Source organism: Trachurus trachurus (assembly GCF_905171665.1).
Source record: "Trachurus trachurus genome assembly, chromosome: 15".
In the NCBI taxonomy this organism is placed as follows: domain Eukaryota; kingdom Metazoa; phylum Chordata; class Actinopteri; order Carangiformes; family Carangidae; genus Trachurus; species Trachurus trachurus.
The window spans coordinates 7,511,835-7,537,578 of NC_139906.1; the positions used below are offsets into that span (position 1 = coordinate 7,511,835).

Consider the following 25,744-nt stretch of genomic DNA (forward strand, 5'->3'; position numbering starts at 1 on the left):
TGAATTGAAAAGAAGATTCCTCTGATGATGAAATTCTGAGCTGTCACATAAACAATCGTGGAGCAGAACTGAATGAGGTCAGAAATGAGAAGGTTGATGATGTAGATCGGAGCCACGTGACCATCTCTGACCTGCAGGAAAACGTTGAGAAGAGTAAACACAGTGGCTGGAAACATGTTGTGAGCTGATGACATGTTTTTATCTTGTTCTGCTGAAAACTGCACTCATATGAATTTGTCATCAAACTCTTCCTCAGTCATGAACTGAGTTCTCACCTGAGAGTAAAGTCCATGGATGGCCACTAGGGTCAGTGGGAGGCCGATACTGATGATGATGCACAACACCATGTCCTTGATGAAGATAAAGTCGATTTCATAGTCAGACTTGATGTTGCTGACATTGTAGCGTTTGTCCACTGAGGTGTTGTTAAAGTTGAAATCTTCCATCATCCTACAAAATGACTAATGCACTGCGAAAACTGATAACACCTGCAAATATACAAATGGTAAATGGTCTGTGATTATATAGTGCTTTACTATACCTGAAAAAACTCTCCACACAACAGAAGTGTTTCTGGGGATATAACAAAGTGACAGATCTGACTACAGGCTCAGTCTAAGCTAAAGGACGTCTTCAATAATGTCTGAATTATCATAATAAACTAAACAAACTCTCTTTATCTTCAAACAACACTAATCTTCAATTTGTGTCCTCAGAAACACTTGTGTTGTGTCACGAGTTTTTCAGCAAGTGTTGGTGATGTTGTTTTCTGGCTCTTTAGTTTTGTTGGTGTGTTTGCATGTTGCAGTTTGCCATAATCGGCAGCCGTCTTGAGTCATTTCCTCTCTTTACCACTATCTTGTTAAAGTCTCTCTGGTTGTTCACAGCGACTGCTCCTGAATCAGCCTAATCCTGACAGCATCTCCACACATGGCTCTAAATTCTTACATCAGATATTCAATGTTTCTCTTTTTCTACACTGTAAATAAAAGTTTTTGAGTATCTGCTGATGTATTGTATGTTTCACAATGGTGAATATTATCATCGCTACATAATCCTTTACCTGTACTCACTATTTAAATGATCATTTTGGTTATTCAGTTAATTATTAGTCGAGACTAAAGTAATATTTTAAGTTTGCATCCATATTGGCTATTCTGTACTTCCACTGTTTCAGGATATTGACCCTGATGACGTTATTTAATAAAATGCTTAAATGAGCTGTCAGGAAGAAATGTATGGCAAGTATAAAATCACTCAATATGTCACCAGAGACTACGTAATAATGTTCATTTTAATAACAGCCATATTCTGTGAGTTAGAGCAATAAAACTGTCAGGGTAAAAAGCTAAATATTCATCTACAACGTACTCAACCTACAGAAACATGAACACATCGTTGATATTTTACTATGACAACAGATGTAGGTGAACTGCTGCTTCATCCCTCTCACTGCAGGTAGTAACTAATGCAGTCTAACATACAGTATTACAGAGAGACATGATGATCATCTTTACTTTGAGACTGTAAGTGAGTCTCGGGGTACCAGAGCCACAAAGCTGGAGAAGGGCAGAGGTTAGCGTGTGGCTATCAACATTGATTCTAGGGGCAAACAACGCGCTGCAGTGTTTTAAATTTGACTGCAGCAACAGTTTTGGCCACAATCTTACATACAACTCCTTTAAGACACTCCTTATAGCCAACATTGATTACATACAAATTTTCACACAACATAACACAATACAACTGCAGTACAGTGTCAGTTTCAATTAATCCAGCATTTTAGCACAAATATCAATAACATAAGGCAAGAGAGACGGAAAAAAAAGAATATCGAACAAAGAATATAACTGTAAGTCATGTTGTTTTACATCAACAGTCCTGTTCCTTTGTTAAAGTTTCTATCAATAAGGTTAGACTGAGAGAAATAATGAAAGCAGAAAGTTTACCTTTGAAAGCTGGTGGAAAACAACTCAGATGTTTATTTCATTGATTTCTGGTCAGTCTGGTCACATCTATGCAGTAACTCAAGCTAAATATGGCATGAAGGAGGTTCCTCATCTAATTTCTGCTTCATCATATTTCTGCTTCTCATGAAGTGAACACAAGTGTTGTCTGCCGGATGTCACTTTAACCATAAAGCACGTGAGTGTTGCATGGCATCTCTGTTCCCATGTTTGCTATACTTCTGTTGAAAAAATGTTTTCATTTCATTCCACAAATCTATACTAAAGCAGATTTTTAATAGTGGTCTGAAGACAACCTGTAAGTGAGATTTCAGGAAGAGATACTGTCAGAAAGGTGTAGTGGGTGAAGAGCTTTCACCATCTGGACTTTTGCTGCCCATGTTGACAGCAACAGTGCCACCTGGAGGGGTGAGGTTGGGTTGAACAGCATCTGGTTGTTGTTGGACTTCTGTGCTAGTCACTGTTTGATAACACACATAGACAAAAAACGGAGAGGCAAATTATAAAATCTACTCTAATCTTCATCACTAATGAAAACAGAATTCATTGCTGAGAGTGACATTCTTGCAATAAACTGTAAATGTTGAACCCTGAAAAGGTGAGATATCAATAAATATATGGGACAAAGTGCTTTGATAGTTTCACTGAGAACTGTGTTATTGATTTAATGATGTGCTGTGGGAGTCTTTGCCACAGACTGATTGCCCGACATCATGGATCTTCTTTTCATCTGTCTTTTAATGAAACTGAGTCTGCTAAACTGAATTGTCCCTCGGAGATACATAAAGTTGTCTGAAATCTGAAATGAAGCACAGAGGCCAGAGCTGCCCCAGTTGGTCTCTGCAGACATGACCTATTTGTGCTGTGACTGTTTCAATCAATCAATGATTAGCTTCTTGATAAAGTCAATCCATCACATAAACTTGTTATAATCTGTACAGTAGGTGCTTTTTGCTTCTCTGTGTCTGTAACAGGTAAAAATAGAAGAACACACAGACACGCTGTAGCTTCCATGTTTCTTTCATGTTAACAACACATTTTCCACTCAGGTGGAACAAGACATAATCAACAACAGGTCGACACTTTGACCTAAGTCAACACACACACACAGAAAAAAAACAAAGCAAAAATGTAAAACAATATCTGCTTTGTGTACTATGTATGTTCTCTGAAATGACTTTTTTCTTTCTTTCTGAGAAACAGGAAGAAATACTGTGGTTATCAATCATTTCCTTGTGTGGTGTGATGCAAGATGTTATCCATGAGAACATGATTTAGACTTACAAGCAGTGGCTTAAAAATGGACACATGACACTAGTTTGGATTTTAACTTGCAGAATTACTGAAGCTGTTGCACAGTGTCAATCAATGAGGATTTTTATTATTCAAAAGTTTTTTCCAAATGTAATGACTAACTTCAACACTATGTTCTGCTTTGTTCACCAACATGATGACAAAAGTGATCCATTCAAACAGTTTGGAAAAAGGTACCAAGGAGTGTGGAGCCTGCTCTACCCACTGCGCCACAGAAACGATAAGACGAACTCACCAAACCATAACCGGCTTGAAAAAAAGCAATAAATTAACTTTTAGGGCCCTAGTTTGCTGGCGCAGCGCAGGTGGCGCAAGGTAGCGCAGCCGGTCTAATGCAAGTTTCGACCAGCGCAGCCGAGCGCAAAGTCAGATTGGGAGATTTGTAGATCGCGCTGCGCTGAGATAGGCGTGGCGGCGCAGCAGGGGGAGGCGTCACAGATTCAGCTTGGTGCAGTGGAAGTTTTGTGCGAAAATGTCTCGCCGAGGTTGCGCTGAAAGCTCGCCACCTCCAACCAGGTCTACTCTCAGCGCAGAGCGGAGCGCAGCAGGTGCAGTGGAAGTTTGGCTGACTGACCTGCAGTGCACACACGTCACCAAGACCTCACAGGCAGATCTCCACAGTTCCAGACACATTTCAATGCAATAAATATCCACAATAACCACTATTTAATGCAACTAATGGAATCAACACGTGAATTTATATCTATATAGATTGTCCCGTCACATCTGACGTCAGATCAAAGCAGAGATCAAAGGCTGTGGCACGCGTAATGGAAACTCCACCTGAATTAACACAGCAGGGACGAACTGGCACTGAAAAGCAGCTGTGGATGTCCCAAAAGCAGGACTGAGGGTGGATGACTGCATGTCGCTGCCGTGTTGAGATACCACTCTGCCCTTGTGATGATCGCTTTATTTATTTATTTACTTATTAATTCATTAGCGCATCAGGCAGCCGTACAGTAATGAAAAACAAAACACAAATCTTCATCTCTCTTAGTCCACCACAGCCTCGGTATCAGATAGTCAGTATATAGCCGTATACTCAGCATCTCTATCACAGAAAAAAAAAGAGAAAAAAAGAGACGGACAGAGAGAGAGAGAGAGAGAGAGAGGAGGACAGAGAGAGAGAGAGAGAGGAGGACAGAGAGAGAGAGAGAGCGTCCTTTACGCTGATTTTATCCGTTACGCATGGTGTTTGTTTATGTTGTATTATACCTCTCATCTTGCTTACAGGGTTTGAATAAATGTGAGTTTCTTTATTAGTTTATTAGTTGTTGTGTCTTACATTGGGCAGGGGTTCTCAGTGTATCAGATCAAACCTGATTAAGGATATTTGTATTATTATTAGTAAACTCATTATTGGTCACTCTGAGCTCGGACCTCCGGGGAAACAGCTGTTTCCTCCGGGGAGAGGTTCGGCCTCTGGCGTCGCTGTCTCCTCCGTCCAGTCCAAGTATAAAATGACAAACTTGCAGCGCGCATCGCCCTCCGCGCAGTTAAAGGTGAGGAGAGGAGCTCATTTGATTGGTGAAGATCTGACTCGGCTGTGTCAAACCCACTCCACGCCTTTCTCTCCTCCTTCTGTCTCCCTCCCGCCCTCTCTCCTCCCTCTTCGCCGTTTGCGCCGGTGGGAGGGACGAGGGGAGGGTTTACGCTGGTCTAAGTCTGACTGCGCGGCCCACGAATCTTGCGAAATGGACCTGGTCCAGCCCCGTTGGCGTGGCGAAGCTGCGCTGCACTTAGACTTCGCTCGGTCAACGAAACTAGGGCCCTTAGTTTTTTAGTGCATGTTTTCTTCTTAGCACATTAAATGACATTTGTGTATGATAAAATACAGTATAAATAAATGTGCTTTTTCCTTTTCTGAAATATGGTTATTGATTGGATTTCTTGAGAAGACATTTGATCGTCAATCATAAATCATCATTTTTGACTCCAACCTTTATAGGCATTTTTTTGCGGCCCATATGCTACAGTCATGCATGGGCAGCCCTCTATGCATGTCATTTCCATCTCTCTGCCTCCCCATTTCCTGTCTCTCTGTACTATTCTATTAAATAAAGGCAAAAAAATGCCCCAAAAATATACTATATAAAAAAAATCTACAAGAGGAGTGAGCTATACAAAAATATAAGAGAGATACCAGAGGTTGTTGTTAGTATGTCTCACCAGAGAGTAAAATCCATAGATCCCCCTAGCGTCAGTGGCAGGCCGATACTGATGATGATGTACGTCACTACATCCCTGATGAATGAACGATTGACAATGTTGCTGTTGATGTCAATTTTGTAGTCGTCGATGTTGCTGTTATTGTAGCTTAGTGAGGAGTTGTTAATGTAGAAATCTTCCATCTTCCTATAAAATCTTATAACTTATGAAAAAGAACATGTATTTAAATTCAGACCTTACATTGTTCAGTTAGAATAAAGCTGTGAGGGTGTGAGTTTTTATTTTATTTCTCTTCATTCACGTCATTGCTTTTTTCTTCTTTTTTTAGTTTTGTAAATTTATGTGAAGCATATTAACTAATTAATTAATTAAAAGAGAGTAACGACACCACCATTGACTCAAGGGGTAAAGGTTTTGTGCCTCGAGTGGCAGGATATGGGTATTGCTAAAGCGCCCAGAAAAGCCATTCACTCCAATGTTGCCGACCTGCTTGTAAATTGATGAAAACGGCTGTGTTTTTGTTTTTAGGTGTCTTGGTCATATCAAATTATACTTATAATTAGTTTATTACAAAATGTAGATTGAAACATTAATGTAGACAACTGTTTTTTTGTTGTTGTTGTTTTTTTACTTGCCTATGTGTTCATGTTTATCTGTAAAGGGTCCTCAATGATGCTATTAACGTGGGTGATCTAGAAATGTCCTTAAATTATTGAAAATACCACACTTGCTCATTCACCAACAATGCAGAGATGTCAGTTCTTGGGCACTTTTGCAATACCCATATTCGTCCATCAGGAGGCGCTTCCATTGGACCAATGCGTGTCGTTACTCTCTCTTCCAGTGCTCTAGGTTGTCAGTCACTTTACAGTTTTTACACTAAGAATGTAGGTTATACTGTAAATAGATTAAATGTGACACAAACTTTACCTTTGAAAGCTGGTGGAAAACAACCTGCATATTCCTCTTGACTGTTTTCTCTTCTGTGTCGGTCTGATTTTGTCTAATGCAACAGTTTACTTGATATATCATGAAGTCGGTTTCTTCATCTTATTTCTGCTTCTTCTTATCTCTGCTCTCAGGAAGTGAAAAGATGTGTTTTTTCTCTTCATATTGCTGAGGTCATTTTTGTTAAAAAAAAAAAAAAGTAAAAAGAAAAAAGGAGAACATTAACATGATATGCTGTATGAAAAAAAAAGGTTGTGCTCTCTTCTCCTGACGAAAACAAAGATGGTTATCTATACAAATGATGATGAACTTTTGAACTGACGTCTAGTAATAGTGTACATGAACTTTTAAAAGACAAAAACATTTTTAAAAAATGATGTGTTTTCAGTCTTGCCTCACCAGAAATGAAGACAGTCACAGGCGGATAGTGAATTCATTCCTGAGTGTGACATTCTTGCTATGAACTGTATTAAACCCCCAATAAAGGGGAGATACCAATAAATATACAGGACACAGTGCTTCTGTTTCACTGAGAATGAAGCACAGAGGCAAGAGCTCCGCTTTCTGACCTCTGCAGCATGACTTATCAATCACAAGCATCATCTCTCAAAACAGGCAACAAGTAGATTGTATTTTACTTCCTTTGTCAAGTTGGTAGTTTTACATATACTGTAAAAGAAATTTTGACCTTGGCAATCCATTTTTATTTAATCTTAACCTTTTAAATCGGGGGTGTCAAACTCATTTTAGTTCAGGGGCCACATACAGCCCAATTGGTAAGGCTCTGTGCAGCACGAACAAAAACACATGCATGACGGTTCAGAAGCAATTTGGAACAAATTATTAATCCAGCATTTTAGCACAAATATCAAGTTAATTGCATTAAAGGCAAGAGAGAGGAAAATTGAAAAAAGTAAAACATGTGATTACTGTCCATCCACAGTCATCAATAACTTAACCGTTTTTATAAATGAGGTTATAAATAGATTGTAACAAATAATGTGACACAAACTCTGGAACAGAAACGTTGTATTAAAACTGCTGGATCACAACCTGGATAAGTTTCTTTTAGCAGAGTTTGTTGTTTCCTCTCTTCATCCAATCTAATAATGTGAAATTGAGCAACACTGCATGATAAGTCATGAGAGGGGGGGGGTCCTTAATGATCTCTGCTTCATCTAATCTTCACCACTGAGGAAGTCAGACATAGTTTTCTGGTGAATTTGTTGCTGGGAGTCACATTAATGTAATAAACTATAAACATAACTGCAGGTGCTTTGCTTCTCTGTCGTTCTCTCGGTTGTTTTTATTGTAGTTAGATTAAAGCTTTTTTTTTCTTCTTTTTTTTTTAAATGATGCCCCTTGATGACAAAATATTAGTGAGATTTATCAAATTTAAAATGAATTAAGACAAACAAGTCATGTTGTTTAGTTTATTTTTTTTTTCTTTTAAATGAATAATGTAGAAAGAACTTACAACAAACAATTTGAGTTGGAAACCCATTATAATTGTGTAAAAGTTAAACAAGCCAAAAACAGACAAAGGTGTAAAAAAAAAAAGAGTTATAATGGCAGCGTGATCATGCAGACTTGATGATATAATAATAATTTTCATCAACTTTTAATTGACCAAAAGAAAAAACAAAACTTCTCGTTAGACTGAATGCCTATAAGACTGAGTGGATGATTGGTGTAATGGTGTATTATGTTGGTGAAACCTGGTTGGCCTTAGCCCGAGACCCGCTGGTCTTCAGCAGCTCCTTAATATTTGTACTGACTACTGTATGGCATGGGAAATGATTAAATATAATGCCTGTAAGAGTGTTGTTTTAATCAGAACAAAAGAAGACAAATGTCAGAATCTTCCAGATTTTAAATGGTCTAATAATGACCTCTGTACAAGTGATAAGGTTAAGTATCTTGGACATCGGATCACAGATGAAATGACTGATGATGATGGCATTTACAGGCAGTGCCGCAGTATGCACAGGCGAACATCCTGGCACTGAAATTCAGCATGTGTTTTGATGGTGTAAAGCTGACTCCATTTAGAGCCTATTGTACATCACTCTATTCTGCTCAATTGTGGGAAAGGTATTAAAAAAATCAGGCTTCAAGTGGCATACAATGATGCCATGTGAATAAAAATGACCTTGATGGTGCAGTGCAAGTGAGACGTTTGTGGCTGCCAGAGTCAATACCTTTCAGGCAGTGCTACAAATTCATTTGATGATGACGATGTGTTACAGTGAATATATAGTCAGGCATGACATTGCAAATCGCGTCAGAGGACAACAGTATGATTGGTCTCTATACATTTCTTCCTCCGTTTTTCTTTTTCTAATTCTTTTACTGGAGCGACTGCCTATGAGTTGATACCTGACATCTCTGTCACTGTTGTGATGTCTCTGTCACTGTTCATCCTGCAACGACACACACAGGCCAAACATTTGTCTGCAGCTCCTTTCCTGCTGAAAACATACAGAAACAAGTCTGCAATAGGACTGAACTTTGCCAAAGTGTCAGCGACAAGTAAGGAATCATGATTCCTTGCTTCTTCTGCAAGGAGCACAATGATGATGGGCAGGAACAACAGTGTGTAAATAAGTAACACCAAAACCAAAATGGCCACAATTCGCCGTTTTTCATCAGGAGGGACACTGGTGGCTGCAGACAGAGCTTTAATGGTCCCAAACAGGGAGAAGATGCACAGAGGGAAGGGAAGGAGGAGGAAGAGACCAATGAGGATAAGCATGGTGTTAGGATAAACTCCAAAACTGTGGGGTAGAATAAAGAGAAGAGGAAGGATCCAGACCACGACACAGACCACAACAGAGGTCTTGATGGTTCGTCTGAAGCGGTACCACAGTGGCCAGGCGACGACCAGATACCTGTAATACACAGACACACACATCGTCTTTGTGGAGCATCTGAATTATGATGAAATAAAATGTTCAGACAGAACAGACTGATAGCTACCTTTCCAGGGAAACACACACCATGAAGCAAACGCTGGCCATCAGACCATACATATAAATCACACTTGAGATATTGTCATCATCAGGTTTTGCCACACTAATGATCATGGTGCAGAGTTGAATGATGTCAGAAATGAGAAGGTTGATGATGTAGATCGGAGCCACGTGACCATCTCTGACCTGCAGGAAAACATTGAGAAGAGTAAACACAGTGGTTGGAAAAATGTTGTGAGCTGATGACATGTTTTTATCTTGTTCTGCTGAAAACTGCACTCATGAATTTGTCATCAAACTCTTCCTCATATCAGTCATGAACTGAGTTCTCACCAGAGAGTAAAGTTGATAGATGGCCACTAGGGTCAGTGGCAGGACGACACCGATGAAGATGCACGTCACCACTTCCACAATAAATAATGTTCTCACAGTATTGCTGTCGGACTCAATGTTGCTGTTATTGTAGCTTTTGTCCACTGAGGTGTTGTTAATGTAGAAATCTTCCATCTTCCTATAAAATCTGTTGTCAGACAGAAGAACATGTATTTTAATGTAGACCTCACATCGTTCAGTGACAATATATAAAGCCGTGAGGTGAATGTCGTCCTCGAGTCTACTGAGAAAAAACTGTGAGGTTTCTGCTGGTGTGTTGAATATCACCGTCATCTTCTCAGTAGAAAACTGCTGATGCTGTGATTCTGGTCAAAATGATCAAGTTAATTATCGAGAGACTAACACTATCAACATTTGGCATTTTTTATTACAGAATATTGACCGCAATGATGAATTTGATGAGTTTCAGATAGCCTTACACTGACTTCCTACCACGGTACAACTATGCTAGAGTGTCATTTTTATTAATCCAGCATCCAGCACAAAAATCTAATTAATTTCATTAAAGCCATGAGAGAGGCTAAAAGACACTGACTGTAGATTACTGTCCACCTACAGCCAGTGGTAATCAATAACATTACAGATTTGATGAATGAGGTTATAAATAGATTGAGAGAAATAATGTGAAACAAACTTTACCTTTGAAAGCTGGTGGAAAACAACCTGGATATTCCTCTTGACTGTTTTCTCGTCTGTGTCAGTCTGGTCTTGTCTAATGCAACAACTTGCAACTTGTGTCATGAAGCCGATTTGTAATCAAATTTCTGCTTCTCCTTATCTCTGCCTCTCAGGAAGTGAAAAGTGACAGTGTCCTTTACCACATCTACTTTTTGTTTGTTTGTTTGTTTTTTGATGGTTCCCTGAACACAACCTGCAAAGTGACAGCTCCAAGCATTTTGGAGAACATTTAAGTGATATGAACTTTGTTTTGTGTTTTCAGTGCATATCGAGTTATATTGTATGTCTTGCCTCATCTAGCCTCTTCTTCACCACTAATAAATACAATGTAGTTTTCTAGTGAATTAATTGCTGAGAGTGAAATTCTTGCTAAACTATAAATGTTGAACCTTCAAAATTTGAGATATCAATACTTGTAGTGGCAATCTAACTACAAAAAAAGCCACTCTGACAGAATTTGAATACATTTCCAACTCATGATGGTGTGTAAAAAATGGGAATGAGTTTGACACTTTATTAACTTATCTTAAAAAAAAAACACCTACAGTACAAAAGGCTGGGTACCAATAGACTAGCAACCACAGTGCCTCATCACTGACACACCCACATTCATTCACACAAGCACACACAGATCCAAATTGGCTACAACAATATTGGAGACAACCTCATTTCACTAAGAATATACAGTCTATGAGCAGTGCAGCAAGAGCTCCCCCTGCTGGTCTTTGCAGACATGACTAATCAATCACAAGCACCATCCCTCAGAACAGGCTCAGCAAGTAGATCATAGACCAGTTCCTTTGGTAGGTTTTTAAACTTTATGTAATCTTTTCAATTGTGTTCATTCATAATAATGATTAATAATGAATAATGATTTTAACATCTTAAATGGAACTTAAACATTTTAACCTTTTTCACAGGACTTAACCACTTTTTTTTTAAAGTATATTTCTGGGCACGGAAAAACAAAAACATATGTTTGCATTATACAGTATTATGTTACAAAAAAAGGTAATTCAATGTGCTTTACAGAGAAAATGCATTAAAAATATTAGTAAAAGCATATTAAGAGAATGAAACGAAAACATAATAGCACAGATTACATTAAAGTAGATCATATCCAGTTAAAGGGCAGGATTAGAAGATTAAATGAAGGCAAGGGAGGATAACTGAATTCATTGCTTCTTTTCAAGCCAGTTATGGTCGTCTTATGTGCCTCCTTCACTTCCTCTGATCTTTTCCTCCTTCTGTCTCTCTGTCTAACAACCTGTGATCTCTAATTCTGTTGATCTGCTGGTATCAGTGTCACTGTCCATCCTGCAACAACACACTGAGGCCAAAAACTTGTCTGTGGTTCCTTTCCTTAATAAAACATACAGAAATAAATCTGCAAGAGGACTGAGCTTTATGAAAAGATAACAGAGATACTGGAGGTCCGTGTTAGACCTGAATTTTTGAACAAGGAACATCATGATGCTGGGCAGGAACAACACTGTGTAAATAAGTAGCACCAAAACCAAAATGGCCACAATTCTACGTTTTTCAGCAGGAGGGACACTGATGGCTGCAGACAGAGCTTTAATGGTCCCAAACAGGAAGAACATGAACAGAGGGAGGGGGAGGAGGAGGAAGACAGCAAAGATGATTTCCCTGGACTTTTTAGAAACACTGAAATAGACAACAAGGTTAAGGACAAGAGGAAGGATCCAGACCACGACAGAGACCACGACAGAAGTCTTGATGTTTCGTCTGAAGCGGTACCACAGCGGCCAGGCGACGACCAGATACCTGTAATACACAGACACACACATCGTCTTTGGAGCATCTGAATTATGATGAAATAAAATAGTCAGACAGGAAATAGCTACACACATACACACTAAAATGATATCTACCGTTCCAGGGCGATGCACACCATGAAGCCAATGCTGGTCGTCAGTCCGAAAAAGTAAATCATATCATTGGTTCCTTCATACGTGGTATGTTTATTAATGTATTTATTAGGATTTGCCACTTGAACAGTAAGGCAGCAGAGCTGAATGAGGTCAGAGATGAGAAGGTTGATGATGAAGACCGGAGCCACGTGATCATTTTTGGCCTGCAGGAAAACATTGAGCAGAGTAAACACAGTGGCTGGAAAGAAAGGATGAAGGAAAATGTTCTTTTTCTAACCCTAACCGATACCCTTTACTGCCTAGACCTAATCAAGTCGTTTTACCAACATCTTCCACAGACTTTACCACAGACATAAGACATGCAGTGAATAAATAAATAAAATGCACTCAACGCAGCCCGGACCACCTACTACTCTCATCTCATCCACTCTGGCTCCAATAACCCCAAGGCTCTGTTTTCCACCATAAACTCACTCCTCAAACCTCACGACAACACCCCCTCATCGTTTACAACAGAAAAATGCCAGTCCTTCCTTTCACACTTTCAAACAAAAATAGACACCATCTACAGTAACCTCAACGCCCCTGGAATCCCTCCCGTCTCACCACCAGCCTCACCTCCTTCCTCACCACCTGCCACCATCCAGCCCCTGTCACAGTTCTCTCCAATATCCCCAGCACAGTTAATAACTCTCATGACCGGTATAAAAACCTCCACCTGCACCCTGGACCCCATCCCATCCAAACTCATTAAGGACTGCCTCCCTGTCATCTCCCCACTCATCACCAACATCATCAACACCTCCCTCAGTTCTGGTTCTGTTCCTCAAACCCTCAAACTGGCTGCAATCACACCCATCATCAAGAAATCTGGTCTCAACACTGACAACCCAAATAACTTCCGCCCCATCTCCAATCTCCCCTTCCTGTCAAAAATTCTGGAACGTGCTGTAGCCTCTCAACTCAGAACCCACCTCACCTCCAATAATCTCTTTGAATGCTTTCAATCCGGTTTCAGATCAAAACACAGCACCGAAACAGCCCTCCTCAAGATTACCAACGACCTCCTCCTCTCCTCAGACTCCGGACACCTCAACATCCTCATCCTCCTCGACCTCACAGCAGCCTTTGACACAATCAACCACTCCATCCTGCTCTCCCGACTGAAATCCTCAGCTCACATCACTGGCACAGCACTCTCCTGGTTACACTCCTACCTCTCCAACCGACAACAGTTCATCAGCATCAACAACTGCACCTCCACCACCGCTCCTTTGTCACAAGGCGTCCCCCAGGGATCAGTGCTTGGTCCCCTCCTCTTCATCCTCTACATGCTCCCCCTCGGAAAAATCATCCACCATCACGGACTCCAGTTTCACTGCTACGCTGACGACATCCAACTATACATCTCCACCAAAGCCATCACCAACTCCACCCACTCCACACTCAGTAACTGTCTCACCGAAATAAACAAATGGATGCAAAGAAACTATCTCCAACTCAACAGTAACAAATCAGACATCATCATCATCGGTCCCACATCCTGCACCAGAACAACCCAAAACTTCAGCCTCACCTTCAACAACTGCACTCTGTCCCCTTCCCCACACATCCAGAACCTTGGAGTCATCTTCGACAGCCAGCTTAAGTTCGACCACCACATCAACCACATCACCAGAACCGCCTTCTTTCACCTCAAAAACATTGCCCGTGTCCGCCCCGCACTCACCAACTCTGCTGCTGAAACCCTGATTCATGCTTTTATCACATCCAGACTGGACTACTGCAATAGCATCCTTTACGGTTCATCATCCAAACTCCTCAATAAACTGCAATACATCCAGAACTCTGCCGCCCGCCTGCTCACCCACACCCGCTCCCGAGAACACATCACCCCTGTCCTCCAGAAACTGCACTGGCTCCCCATCGCACACCGTATACAATTCAAAATCCTCCTGCTCACCTACAAATCACTTAACAACCTGGCCCCCCCCTACCTCACAGACCTTCTTCACCACTACAACCCCCCCCCGTGCCCTCCGATCCTCAGCAGGAAATCTCCTGACCCTACCCCCCCGGACCAACCACCCTCTGGAATTCACTCCCCCAACCCATCAGAGACTGTACAGACCCCCACACCTTCAAATCACTTTTAAAAACCCACCTTTTTAAACTGGCTTTTAATCCATAAATTAAATTTGTGTATCTTGTTCTTGTATTTTAACTGTGATAATTTACTGCATTGTATTTTAAATTGTGTTTTTATGTAAGCGTCTTTGAGCACTTGGAAAAGCGCGTTACAAATAAAATTTATTATTATTATTATTATTAAAAGAACAAATATATAAATATAATGTTCTCACCATTGAGTAAACTCCATAGATGGCTGCAAGGGTCAAAGGGAGACCAAGACCGATGACAATACATTGCACCACATACTTGATGGCTTCTTTGAAGAGATGACATCTGGTGATGATGTCTTCAATGTCGCAGCCATGATAGCTTCTGTTCAGTGATGTGTTGTTGACATGCAAATCTTCCATCTTCCAGTGAACCCTGAAATTTGAAAAATCGTTAAGTCTCTCAATATCATATGTGTTAGAGATCATACTAAACCCGTTAACACAAATATGGTATAATAAATATAATAAAGAATAAACGTCAGAGTGATCCAACATTTAAGTTACAGGGCCCTAGTTTGGTGGCGCAGCGCAGGTGGCGCAAGGTAGCGCAGCTGGTCTAATGCAAGTTTCGACCAGCGCAGCCGAGCGCAAAGTCAGATTGGGAGATTTGTAGATCGCGCTGCGCTGAGATAGGCGTGGCCGCGCAGCAGGGGGAGGCGTCACAGATTCAGCTTGGTGCAGTGGAAGTTTTGTGCGAAAATGTCCCGCCGAGGTTGCGCTGAAAGCTCGCCACCTCCAACCAGGTCTAATCTCAGCGCAGGGCGAAGCGCAGCAGGTGCAGTGGAAGTTTGGCTGACTGACCTGCAGTGCACACACGTCACCAAGACCTCACAGGCAGATCTCCACAGTTCCAGACACATTTCAATGCAATAAATATCCACAATAACCACTATTTAATGCAACTAATGGAATCAACACGTGAATTTATATCTATATAGATTGTCCCGTCACATCTGACGTCAGATCAAAGCAGAGATCAAAGGCTGTCGGCGCGTAAAGGAAACTCCACCTGAATTAACACAGCAGGGACGAACTGGCACTGAAAAGCAGCTGTGGTGGATGTCCCAAAAGCAGGACTGAGGGTGGATGACTGCATGTCGCTGCCGTGTTGAGATACCACTCTGCCCTTGTGATGATCGCTTTATTTATTTATTTATTTACTTATTAATTCATTAGCGCCAGCGACCAGATCAGGCAGCCGTAATGAAAAACAAAACACAAATCTTCATCTCTCTTAGTCCACCACCACTGCCTCGGTATCAGATAGTCAGTATATAGCCTACTACAGTATACTCAGCATCTCTATCACAGAAAAAAAAGAGAAAAAAAGAGACGGACAGAGAGAGAGAGAGAGAGAGCGCGTCCTTTACGCTGATTTCATCCGTTACGCATGGTGTTTGTTTATGTTGTGATTACACCTCTCATCATCTTGCACAGGGTTTGAATAAATGTGAGTTTCTTTATTAGTTTATTAGTTGTTGTTTCTTATATTGGGCAGGGGTTCTCAGTGTATCAGATCAAACCTGATTAAGGATATTTGTATTATTATTAGTAAACTCATTATTGGTCACTCTGAGCTCGGACCTCCGGGGAAACAGCTGTTTCCTCCGGGGAGAGGTTCGGCCTCTGGCGTCGCTGTTTCCTCCGTCCATGTCCAAGTATAAAATGACAAACTTGCAGCGCGCATCACCCTCCGCGCAGTTAAAGGTGAGGAGAGGAGCTCATTTGATTGGTGAAGATCTGACTCGGCTGTGTCAAACCCACTCCACGCCTTTCTCTCCTCCTCCTGTCTCCCTCCCGCCCTGTCTCCTCCCTCTTCGCCGTTTGCGCCGGTGGGAGGGACGAGGGGAGGGTTTACGCTGGTCTAAGTCTGACTGCGCGGCCCACCAATCTTGCGAAAAGGACCTGGACCACGCCCCGTTGGCGTGGCGAAGCTGCGCTGCACTTAGACTTTGCGCGGTCTACGAGACTAGGGCCCACAATCTCAGTTCACTGGTCTCTAAGACAAGAGAGGTAAAAAAAAAACTGCCTGGTAGGCCTCCATTTAGTTTTTAGGATTTGAACATTTATTTGAAATTTTTTTTATTGTTTTTCATCTGTTAGAGCTGTGATATGAATAAATGTTTATGTTTTAACTTTACTTAGACACAGTACAACTTCTGTACAATCTTTAACGTGAGAGAGCAGGTTTTTTAATACCAACTCAAATGATTGAATGATAATACTAAATCTGTTAAATGCTGTCACACAAATACAAAAAAAAAAAAAAACTAGATACATTTCAGAGAGATGCAGCATTTTAGCACCAAAGTCAGTTCACTTGTCTTCAAGACAAGAGAGAGAGAACAAACTATACAGACCTTCTGGATTTGTTTTCTGATTTTCAGAAAATGTAGTGTAGTGACGGGGACATAAAAAAAAATAGCAGCAACAGAAGAGAAGGTCGGCACAGACTCAGTTTCATGGTTGGCTTATTGCACATTAATTAATTTGTGTTGGTTCATGTGACCTGCAAAATCATTTACTATAGAAGTTGTAAGCAGAATGTTGACATGTAATAAAGGTAAACCAGCAATATGTCACTTAGCCTCTTGAGAAACAATGTAGAAAAAAATATAACAAAGAATAAAAAACAGGAATGATTGAATCCTATTTATAACCTGTATAACTGCATTTCTACCTCTATTTCTCTCCCTCTTTCTCCGTCTACATGGAGCGACTGCCTTTAGGTTGATATCATTCATGCTTTTATCAATTCAATTCAATTCAATTCAATTAGCTTTATTGGCATGAACAGAAACCCGTTGTTGCCAAAGCACTGCACAAACCACTCACAAATACATTTCAATATAACATATATACAGTACATATACACATCTCAATATTCAATAACAAATAAACAATATTCCATAAAACTACACCACAATAGAATCCAGTACAATCAGGTACAACAATGGTGCAAGTCAGGATGCTAAAGAGTCCCTCAGCTTGTGGCAAGCAGACACATACCTGGCTGCCAGAGGAGCTGCTGTCCCTTCTCCTAGCAGGACGGACATTTTCTCCTCTGGTGTTAGTAGGTGGAATCTTTTGATTTTCTTACTTATTTATTTAAAGTGAGAGTCTCTTATTAAAGAGTATTTCTCACAGTGGAGCAGGAAGTGCATCTCTGTCTCTATCTCCCCTGTGGAGCAGTGAGCACATATCCGCTGCTCTCTGCGCAGCCATGTCTGTCGGTGTCGTCCTTTCTCTACAGCTACTGTAGCTGGTGGTCACTCAGCCAGTACTTGGTCAGGATCCGTCTTTGTTTTATGTCTCCAACAGAGTGGAGGTATTCGGCCAATTTATATTCTCTGTTTAGAGTTAAATAACAATTTAGTCTGCTGTGAGTTTTTCTTTTCTTTTCCCAATATTCTAAATATAAATCTTTCGAATTGGAATGTTGATGTTGATTAGTTTAGTTTTGAATGCGTACATTGCCCTACGTGCTTTATCTTTGAGTGCATTTATTGCCAAATTGAAACTTCCTGATGCAGATATAGTCAGACCAAGGAAAGTGTAATGTTTTGTATGTTCAATTAGCCTATTGTTTAGTGTAAAATGATATTTGTTTTCAAGACATCTGGGTTTTTTGAAAGATCATGATTTGGGTTTTCTTGAAGTTAACATCCAAGGCCCAGTTGTGGCAGTATTGTTCCAGGATGGTCAGGTTATGTTGAAGACCGTCACTGGTTGGGGACAACAGAATGAGGTCATCTGCATAGAGCAGGTATCTAATGTCTGTGTCAAAGAGTGTGAGGCCTGGAGCTGCTGAGCGGTCCAACTGGTCTGCCAGTTCATTTATGTACAGGTTGAATAATGTGGGACTCAAACAGCATCCTTGTTTTACACTGCGTCCTTGAGTAAAATATTCTGTTCTTTGATTATTAATTCTCACAGCACATTTGTTGCACATTTAATGCACTGAATGCGGCACTGAAAGACGCTGTGAGCAGAGGAAAACTTTTTTTTTTTTTTTTACTTTTCCTTAAAGGGATAGTTCAACATTTTGGCAAATTGGCCCATTGCCATAATCGCTATAGTCATAGCAGTAGGTTCATTACCTTTAATTGTAGGTGTAAGCTATTTTCAGTACGGCGGAGCGCAGCAGCTGGCTGCTCAGAGCTACGCTATGGAGGCTAATGGAATTTCTTGGTTTCCCTCATTAAACTCATCAAATTCAACATCCCAAAACTCCACAGCGCTTTTGTAGACAAGTTGTGACCTGCACAACCACCACGCTATGAGATAATGACGGAACGATACGAAACGGAGCCGTTTTCGAGGTAAATACAGGGTAAATACGGAGACTGCTTGCTGAAAAACTGTCCCTGAACGCAACGCGCATCAGCGGTTTTGTATGAATTTACCTCGAAAACGGCTCCGTTTCGTATCGTTCCGTCATTATCTCATAGCGTGGTGGTTGTGCAGCTCACAACTTGTCTACAAAAGCGCTGTGGAGTTTTGGGATTTTGTATTTGATGAGTTTGATGAGGGAAACCAAGAAATTCCCTTAGCCTCCATAGCGTAGCTCTGAGCAGCCAGCTGCTGCGCTCCGCTGTACTAAAAATAGCTTACACCTACAATTAAAGGTAACGAACCTACTGCTATGACTATAGCAATTATGGCAATGGGCCAATTTGCCAAAATGTTGAACTATCCCTTTAAAGCTTTATTGAACCTGATGCTGCTGTGTCTGACGTAGCTTTCAGCAAGGACGTCCTTTCGGTTATTTATTTATTTAGTGATCATGGTGTTTGGTGCAGAATAATCAATCAATAAATAAATAAATTACGTCCTTGTCGGAAGCTACGTCAAACCAGCGGGGGGGGGAACACTTCCGCGTTCAAAAAGCTGCTCTGTTTAATCAATATTCTGAAGAAAGATCTGATTATTAGCCATAACGCTGTAACCATCCAAGGAAGACTGTGTAACAATATTATGTGCTTCTGCTGAGTCCAAAAGCCCTGTGTAATATCAACTTTATTTCAAGAAAACACGCTTTGTTTCCAATGTCATATCACGGAGAAGCACTACATTACCCATAATCCTCATATTTATCAGCGACGTGTCTGGTTGAGCTTGCTGTTACCAGCAAATGAAAAAATAAAACAAATTGAGCTTATATTATTTTCTTAGTAACTAAAAGGTCTTAACATCTTTTTTGTTTTCAACATTGAATAAAAAAACGTTGCTATATTGTTAAAATTCAAGTTGGCTTGACTTCTTTCTTTTTTTTCATAATTTTCACCAGCATCTTTCTGGTCCACATCACATCACATTTATTGTAATTTTTAATTCAATGAGTGAAATTTTTTTTTTTATCTTGAGGCCGCCGTTTCCATAGAAACCGACCAAATCACTTGAAACTTCATGGTGAGGCCCTTATCCTTCACCCCAAGACCCAACTCTGTGGGAGCATGGGAAAGCCAAGTGGCCCCCCGGGGCCCCTAGAGCAACGGGACCAAAATATTCAGATAGAGGACTCTCTGATATACAACATATTTATATTTCATGATGATAACTTAAAGCGTGTATGTTTTGTTGAGAAAAAGCAGGAATGGCTGGATTCACTTTGATGTTTGACCCCTGTGACCTTTGACACTTACCAATTGGCTTTATGCACAGCTCCCCTACTTCCTGATCGTACACCAGCTCCTTTAGCTAAAAATTCAGCCTGATAGGCCAAAGCATCTGGAAGCTATTAAAGAATTGCTGTTGAAACATTTCTCCATTAATATGAGGTCAGAGAAAGGAGCATTGCTTTTTGGCTATTTGTGACCCTTCTGAATGTCACAGAGCTCTGAATCTTTGCACACACAATATACTAGACATTCTGGACCACATATTGAAATCTCAGCTTCCCGCATCAAAGTCTTGGTGTTTTAGGCCCCGTCCAGACGAATCCGTTTTTTTCGAATCCGGATAAATACTTTATTGGATTGGCCTCGCGTCCACACGAATCCGGCGTTTTCAGGGGGTGAAAACGGTATTTTTTGAAAACGGGTCCCAGAGTGGGAAAATTTGAAAACGCCTCCCCAGCGTATCCGTCTGGACGGCCAATACGGATTTTTTCAGAAACGATGATGTCATGCCCCCCACCGCTCTACCTGTAACCTGAGACACACACACACACACACCGCTGCAGCAGCAGCTGCACACTGACAGTCTATGCACGTAACAACAACAACGGCCGACTAACGTCGCGTCGCTCAGACGCTGCGGCTGAATCACGTCTGTTTAATCATCACTGATCGTAATATTTACTCTGACACGACTCCCTGTCAACATTTAATCCCATGTTTGAGTTTGAATACAGCGGGGGACTTCTTCTATTGAATTACAGCGGGGACTTCCCGTCTTCTTCAGCTGTCTTAAGTGTTTATGTGTGGCAAGCAGCGCTACAGCGCCACACACACTCCACACACACGCCTGCAGTATGTAGGTACTACAGCGTTTTGGGTCGTTTTCAATGGTTTTCAGGTGATCGTGTGGACGCAGATATTTTTGAAAACGATGCCGTGTTTACGGAGATTTTTTTCAAAACGATTAAGAAAAAGATCAGATTCGGTGAAGCCGCGTATTCGTCTGGACGGGGCCTTATTCAAGGAAACGGGGTCAAAAAGGTCACAGATCAGCGACCTTTGACACTTGTGAAGGTCGCACGGGTTTGAAATTGCACATGGTGGATGGCCTTAGGCCCCGGACAAATACATTAAACTTTCAGCCTTATAACCCCAAGAATGTGGACGTCATTAGACAAAAGGCTTCTAAATCTAGGCTTTGAAGGCCGAGAAACGAGCCTGGACACTCAGCTGACCAGACCTTCTGGAGGTCCGACAGGTCTGAAATTCTACAGAAACTTTGTCCCTAGTGCTCTGAACAAAATCAAATCAAAATCTCAGCTTCCCGCATCAAAGTCTTAGTGATTTATTCAAGGAAACAGGGTCAAAAAGGTTAAATTTAACACTGAATCAGTCGACCTCTGACCCTTGAATTCATAATAATGTTTTTCAGATAAAAAATAAAATTTCACTCATTGAATTAAAAATTACAATAAATGTGATGTGATGTGGACCAGAAAGATGCTGGTGAAAATTATGAAAAAAAAGAAAAAAGTCAAGCCAACTTTTATGCACTTTATTGTTGAATTTTAACAATATAGCACCGTTTTTTTATGAAAACAAAAAAGATGTTAAGACCTTTTAGTTACTAAGAAAATAATTTAAGCTCAATTTGTTTTATTTTTTCATTTGCTGGTAACAGCAAGCTCAACCAGACACGTCGCTGATAAATATGAGGATTATGGGTAATGTAGTGCTTCTCCATGATATGACATTGGAAACAAAGCGTGTTTTCTTGAAATAAAGTTGATATTACACAGGGCTTTTGGACTCAGCAGAAGCACATAATATTGTTACACAGTCTTCCTTGGATGGTTACAGCGTTATGGCTAATAATCAGATCTTTCTTCAGAATATTGATTAAACAGAGCAGCTTTTTGAACGCGGAAGTGGTCTTCACCTGTAGAATCCACAACCCCCTTTGGTCTGACGTAGCTTCCAACACGGACGTAATTTATTTATTTATTGATTGATTATTCTGCCAAACACCATGATCACTAAATAAATAAATAAATAACCGAAAGGATGTCCTTGCCGAAAGCTACATCAGACACAGCAGCATCAGGTTCAATAAAGCTTTAAGGAAAAGTAAAAAAAAAAACGCTCTGAGCGTCACATATCGCCGCGAAGGGGATTGCATTGGAATCAACTGAAAGTCGAGCGCGTCAAAACCTGACGAAAAACGGGCACCTAATGAGTCAGGCATGTGACGATGAGGGACAGTGACCGTTCGTCAGGCTGTTGACGCACTGGGAGTGAGAACGTGTTGGTTATCTCTGTCACTGTTCATCCTGTAACGAAACACACAGGCCAAAAACTTTTCTTCAGCTTAACTGCTAACCACCCCACCCCGTAAATAAATGAAGAAAGATAAATATGAAACATAATGTTGTCATCCATAGACGGAAAGCTGACACAGATGTGTCAGAGATAACACTAAACACAACACAAATATGATACTACACACAAGTTATTCTTATTTTATTGAAACTCGGGGGAAGAAACCAAAACTAAATATAAGTTGAGATGAAAGTACAGCTAAAGTCCAATTCCTATGAATCTGTTTACAGTTTTGCAGTATATGTAGTGAATAATGTGACACTTTTTTTTCCCTTTTAAAGCTGTTCCTTTTAGAGTCTGTAGTGTATAAGTGTTTGATGCAAAAATGTTGCTTCATACGTCATAAAAGTGGTTACTGATAATTTGATTTCTGCCACTATGTCTATGAAAAGACATGGGTGCATGACTTTGATGATACATTTTATAAAGTTACTTTATCAAGAAAGGCAAGAGAGAGGAAAAAAGACAGTAACTGTAGATTACTGTCCACCTACAGTCAGAGCAAATGAGGTTATAAATAGATTAAGACAAATAATGCATATTATTTACCTTTGAAAGCTGGTGGAAAACAACCTGGATTATGCCTCTTGACTGTTTTCTCATCTGTGGCACTCTTGTCTAATGCAACAATTTACTTTAAATGTATGCTTACTGAGAAATAACTGAGAAACAGGAAGGTACTCGGGTCACCAACAATTTCCTTTTGTGGTACAGTATAATAATATATACAGATGTTATCCGTGAGAACATGATTTGGACAAACATTCTAGCAGTGGCTTAAAAACAGACACATGAAAACTAGTTTTGATTTTAACTTGCAGAATTGCTGAAGCAGTATCACAGTGCCAATGAGGATTTTTATTATTCACAAGTTTTGCTTCCCTGCTCAACTTTTCACCATTTTCCTTGACAATTCACCTCATTATGCCACACTATGTACTGCTTTATTCAGCAGCATTATGACACAGATTATTCATGAAAATAGTTTAGAAACAGATACCAAAGAAATTACCAAAAAAATTGCTATTTAGGTTTGAGTCAAAAATGATAATCTGTGTAATATATTCAAGTGGGTGTGGCTGCAGACCTCCACTGTCAGGCAGGAAGTGCACACAAGAAACTTCAAAATAAAATCATGCAGACATTTTTGGAAGAAACGGCTTTGTCATAGATTTATATATTTAATTAAACAACAATGTAACGCGAGTCTGTCAGCAACATTATTGCATTTCATTAACTGTCAAAATGGGGTATAGGCTTTTAAACTCTGTCCATATTAGCGACAAGTTCATAGAAAAATATTTACCTTGTTGATTGGACAGTTTAGCCTCTTCCAGTCTTTGTAAAAAAATAAAAATAAAATAAAAATAAAAAAGCACCTCTCATATTTACCATTGAATAGTTTAACAGTAGGCCTAATGTACCTAAATAAGATCTGATTTATTAAAAAAAGAAAAATGTATTTCAAAACACAAGAAAGCTGATGCATCTGCTCAAAGGCTTATACGTAAACTTTACGTCTTGGACACCATTTTTTACTGGGAAAAAGTTTTTTGTGTGTAATCAATTTTTATTGTCTTTCAGACAACAGAAAACAGTCAAAATACAGATATAAAAAAGAGAGAGTTTTCATGTACATTTTCTTACTTTCACAGTGACACAGTAGGTGAACCCACAATTTGACAGAAATCAAAGCCAGAAGACGACATTGTCTGTCTTTTCTCCATTAACTGGAGCTAATGTTCAATCAATCATGCTGTTGTTCTGCTGATGTCACTGTCACTGTTCATCCTGCAACGACACACAAAGGCCAAAAGCTGGTCCACAGCTCCTTTCCTACAGAAAATATACAGAAACAAGTCTGCAAGAGAACTGAACCTTGGCAAAAGGTTAGCGACAAACCAGAATGTAGCATCACTTCTTTCTTCTCCTACAAGGAAGCAAATGATGCTGGGCAGGAACAACAGTGCGTAAATAAGTAGCACCAAAACCAAAATGGCCACAATTCTGCGTTTTTCATCAGGAGGGACACTGATGGCTGCAGACAGAGCTTTAATGGTCCCAAACAGGAAGAATATGAACAGAGGGAGGGGGAGAAGGAGAAGGGCAGCATAGATGATTTGTCTGTAATCATAACTCTTCGTGAAATAGATAACAAAGCCAAAGACTAGAAAAAAGACCCAGGCCACGACACAGATCACAACAGAGGTCTTGATGTTTCTTCTGAAGCGGTACCACAGCGGCCAGGCGACGACCAGATACCTGTAATACACAGACACACAGATCGTCTTTGTGGAGCATCTGAATTATGATGAAATAAAATGTTCAGACAGAAAAAAGCTACACACACACTGAGTAGACTGATAGCTACCTTTCCAGGGCGACACACGTCATGAAGAAAACGCTGACCATCAGACCAACATAGCAAGTAAAACGAGGGATTTCTCTGATGATGAAATTCTCAGGTTTTGACACAAAAACAATCAGGGAGCAGAGTTGAATGATGTCAGAAATGAGAAGGTTGATGATGTAGATTGGAACCATGTGATCCTTTCTGACCTGCAGGAAACCAGTCCAGTAAACACAGTGGTTGGAAACATGTTGTGAGCTGATAAAATGTTGTTGTTTTTTTAAATGTTGTTCTGCTGAGAACTGCATCTAATTAAATCAAATCTAACTCCTCCTCAGTCATGAATTGAATTCTCACCTGAGAGTAAAGTCCATGGATGGCCACTAGGGTCAGTGGCAGGCAGATACTGATGATGATGCACGTCACCACGTCTCCTGTGGATATACCTTTTCCAGTGTTGTCAGTAGTGTTATTGTAACTTTTGTCCACTGAGATGTTGTTAATGTAGGAATCTTCCATCTTTCTATAAAATCTGTTGTTATAGAGAAGAGCATGTATTTTAATGTAGACTTCATATCGTTCAGTGATAATACTAAAGCTGTGAGGTGAATCTTTTATTTTTTTTCCTCTGTATGTGCACGTCATTGCTTTATTTTTGTTTTGAAGGATTTGCATTTTCATGTGAAACACTTTGTTATCATTTTCCCTCTGTCAGAGGAGCCACATAAATAAATGTTTAGCTACTTTAAACTACGGTACAGTCTTCAACATGAGACAAGCGGGTTTTTTAATAACCACCTCAAAGTAATCAATGATTACACAAAAGCGGATAATAATGCTGTTCACACAAATAGAGACCAGCTATAATCCAG

General features: G+C 40.3%; 2 protein-coding genes across 2 annotated transcripts; both read right to left on the minus strand.

Moving 5' to 3' along the window:
• Nucleotides 1-2,293: 2,293 nt before the first annotated feature.
• On the minus strand, nucleotides 2,294-9,880 carry LOC310997704 (uncharacterized protein; the record flags this gene model as incomplete). Its single annotated transcript, XM_083987495.1, has 4 exons — nucleotides 2,294-2,427; nucleotides 8,781-9,292; nucleotides 9,381-9,559; nucleotides 9,707-9,880. 4 exons carry the CDS (start codon nucleotides 9,878-9,880, stop codon nucleotides 2,294-2,296), a joined length of 999 nt encoding a protein of 332 aa, XP_083843621.1.
• Nucleotides 9,881-11,703: 1,823 nt separating this feature from the next.
• LOC310997705 (uncharacterized protein) lies at nucleotides 11,704-12,401 on the minus strand (the record flags this gene model as incomplete). Its single annotated transcript, XM_083987496.1, has 2 exons — nucleotides 11,704-12,232; nucleotides 12,340-12,401. 2 exons carry the CDS (start codon nucleotides 12,399-12,401, stop codon nucleotides 11,704-11,706), a joined length of 591 nt encoding a protein of 196 aa, XP_083843622.1.
• Between the last annotated feature and the right edge of the window lie 13,343 nt (nucleotides 12,402-25,744).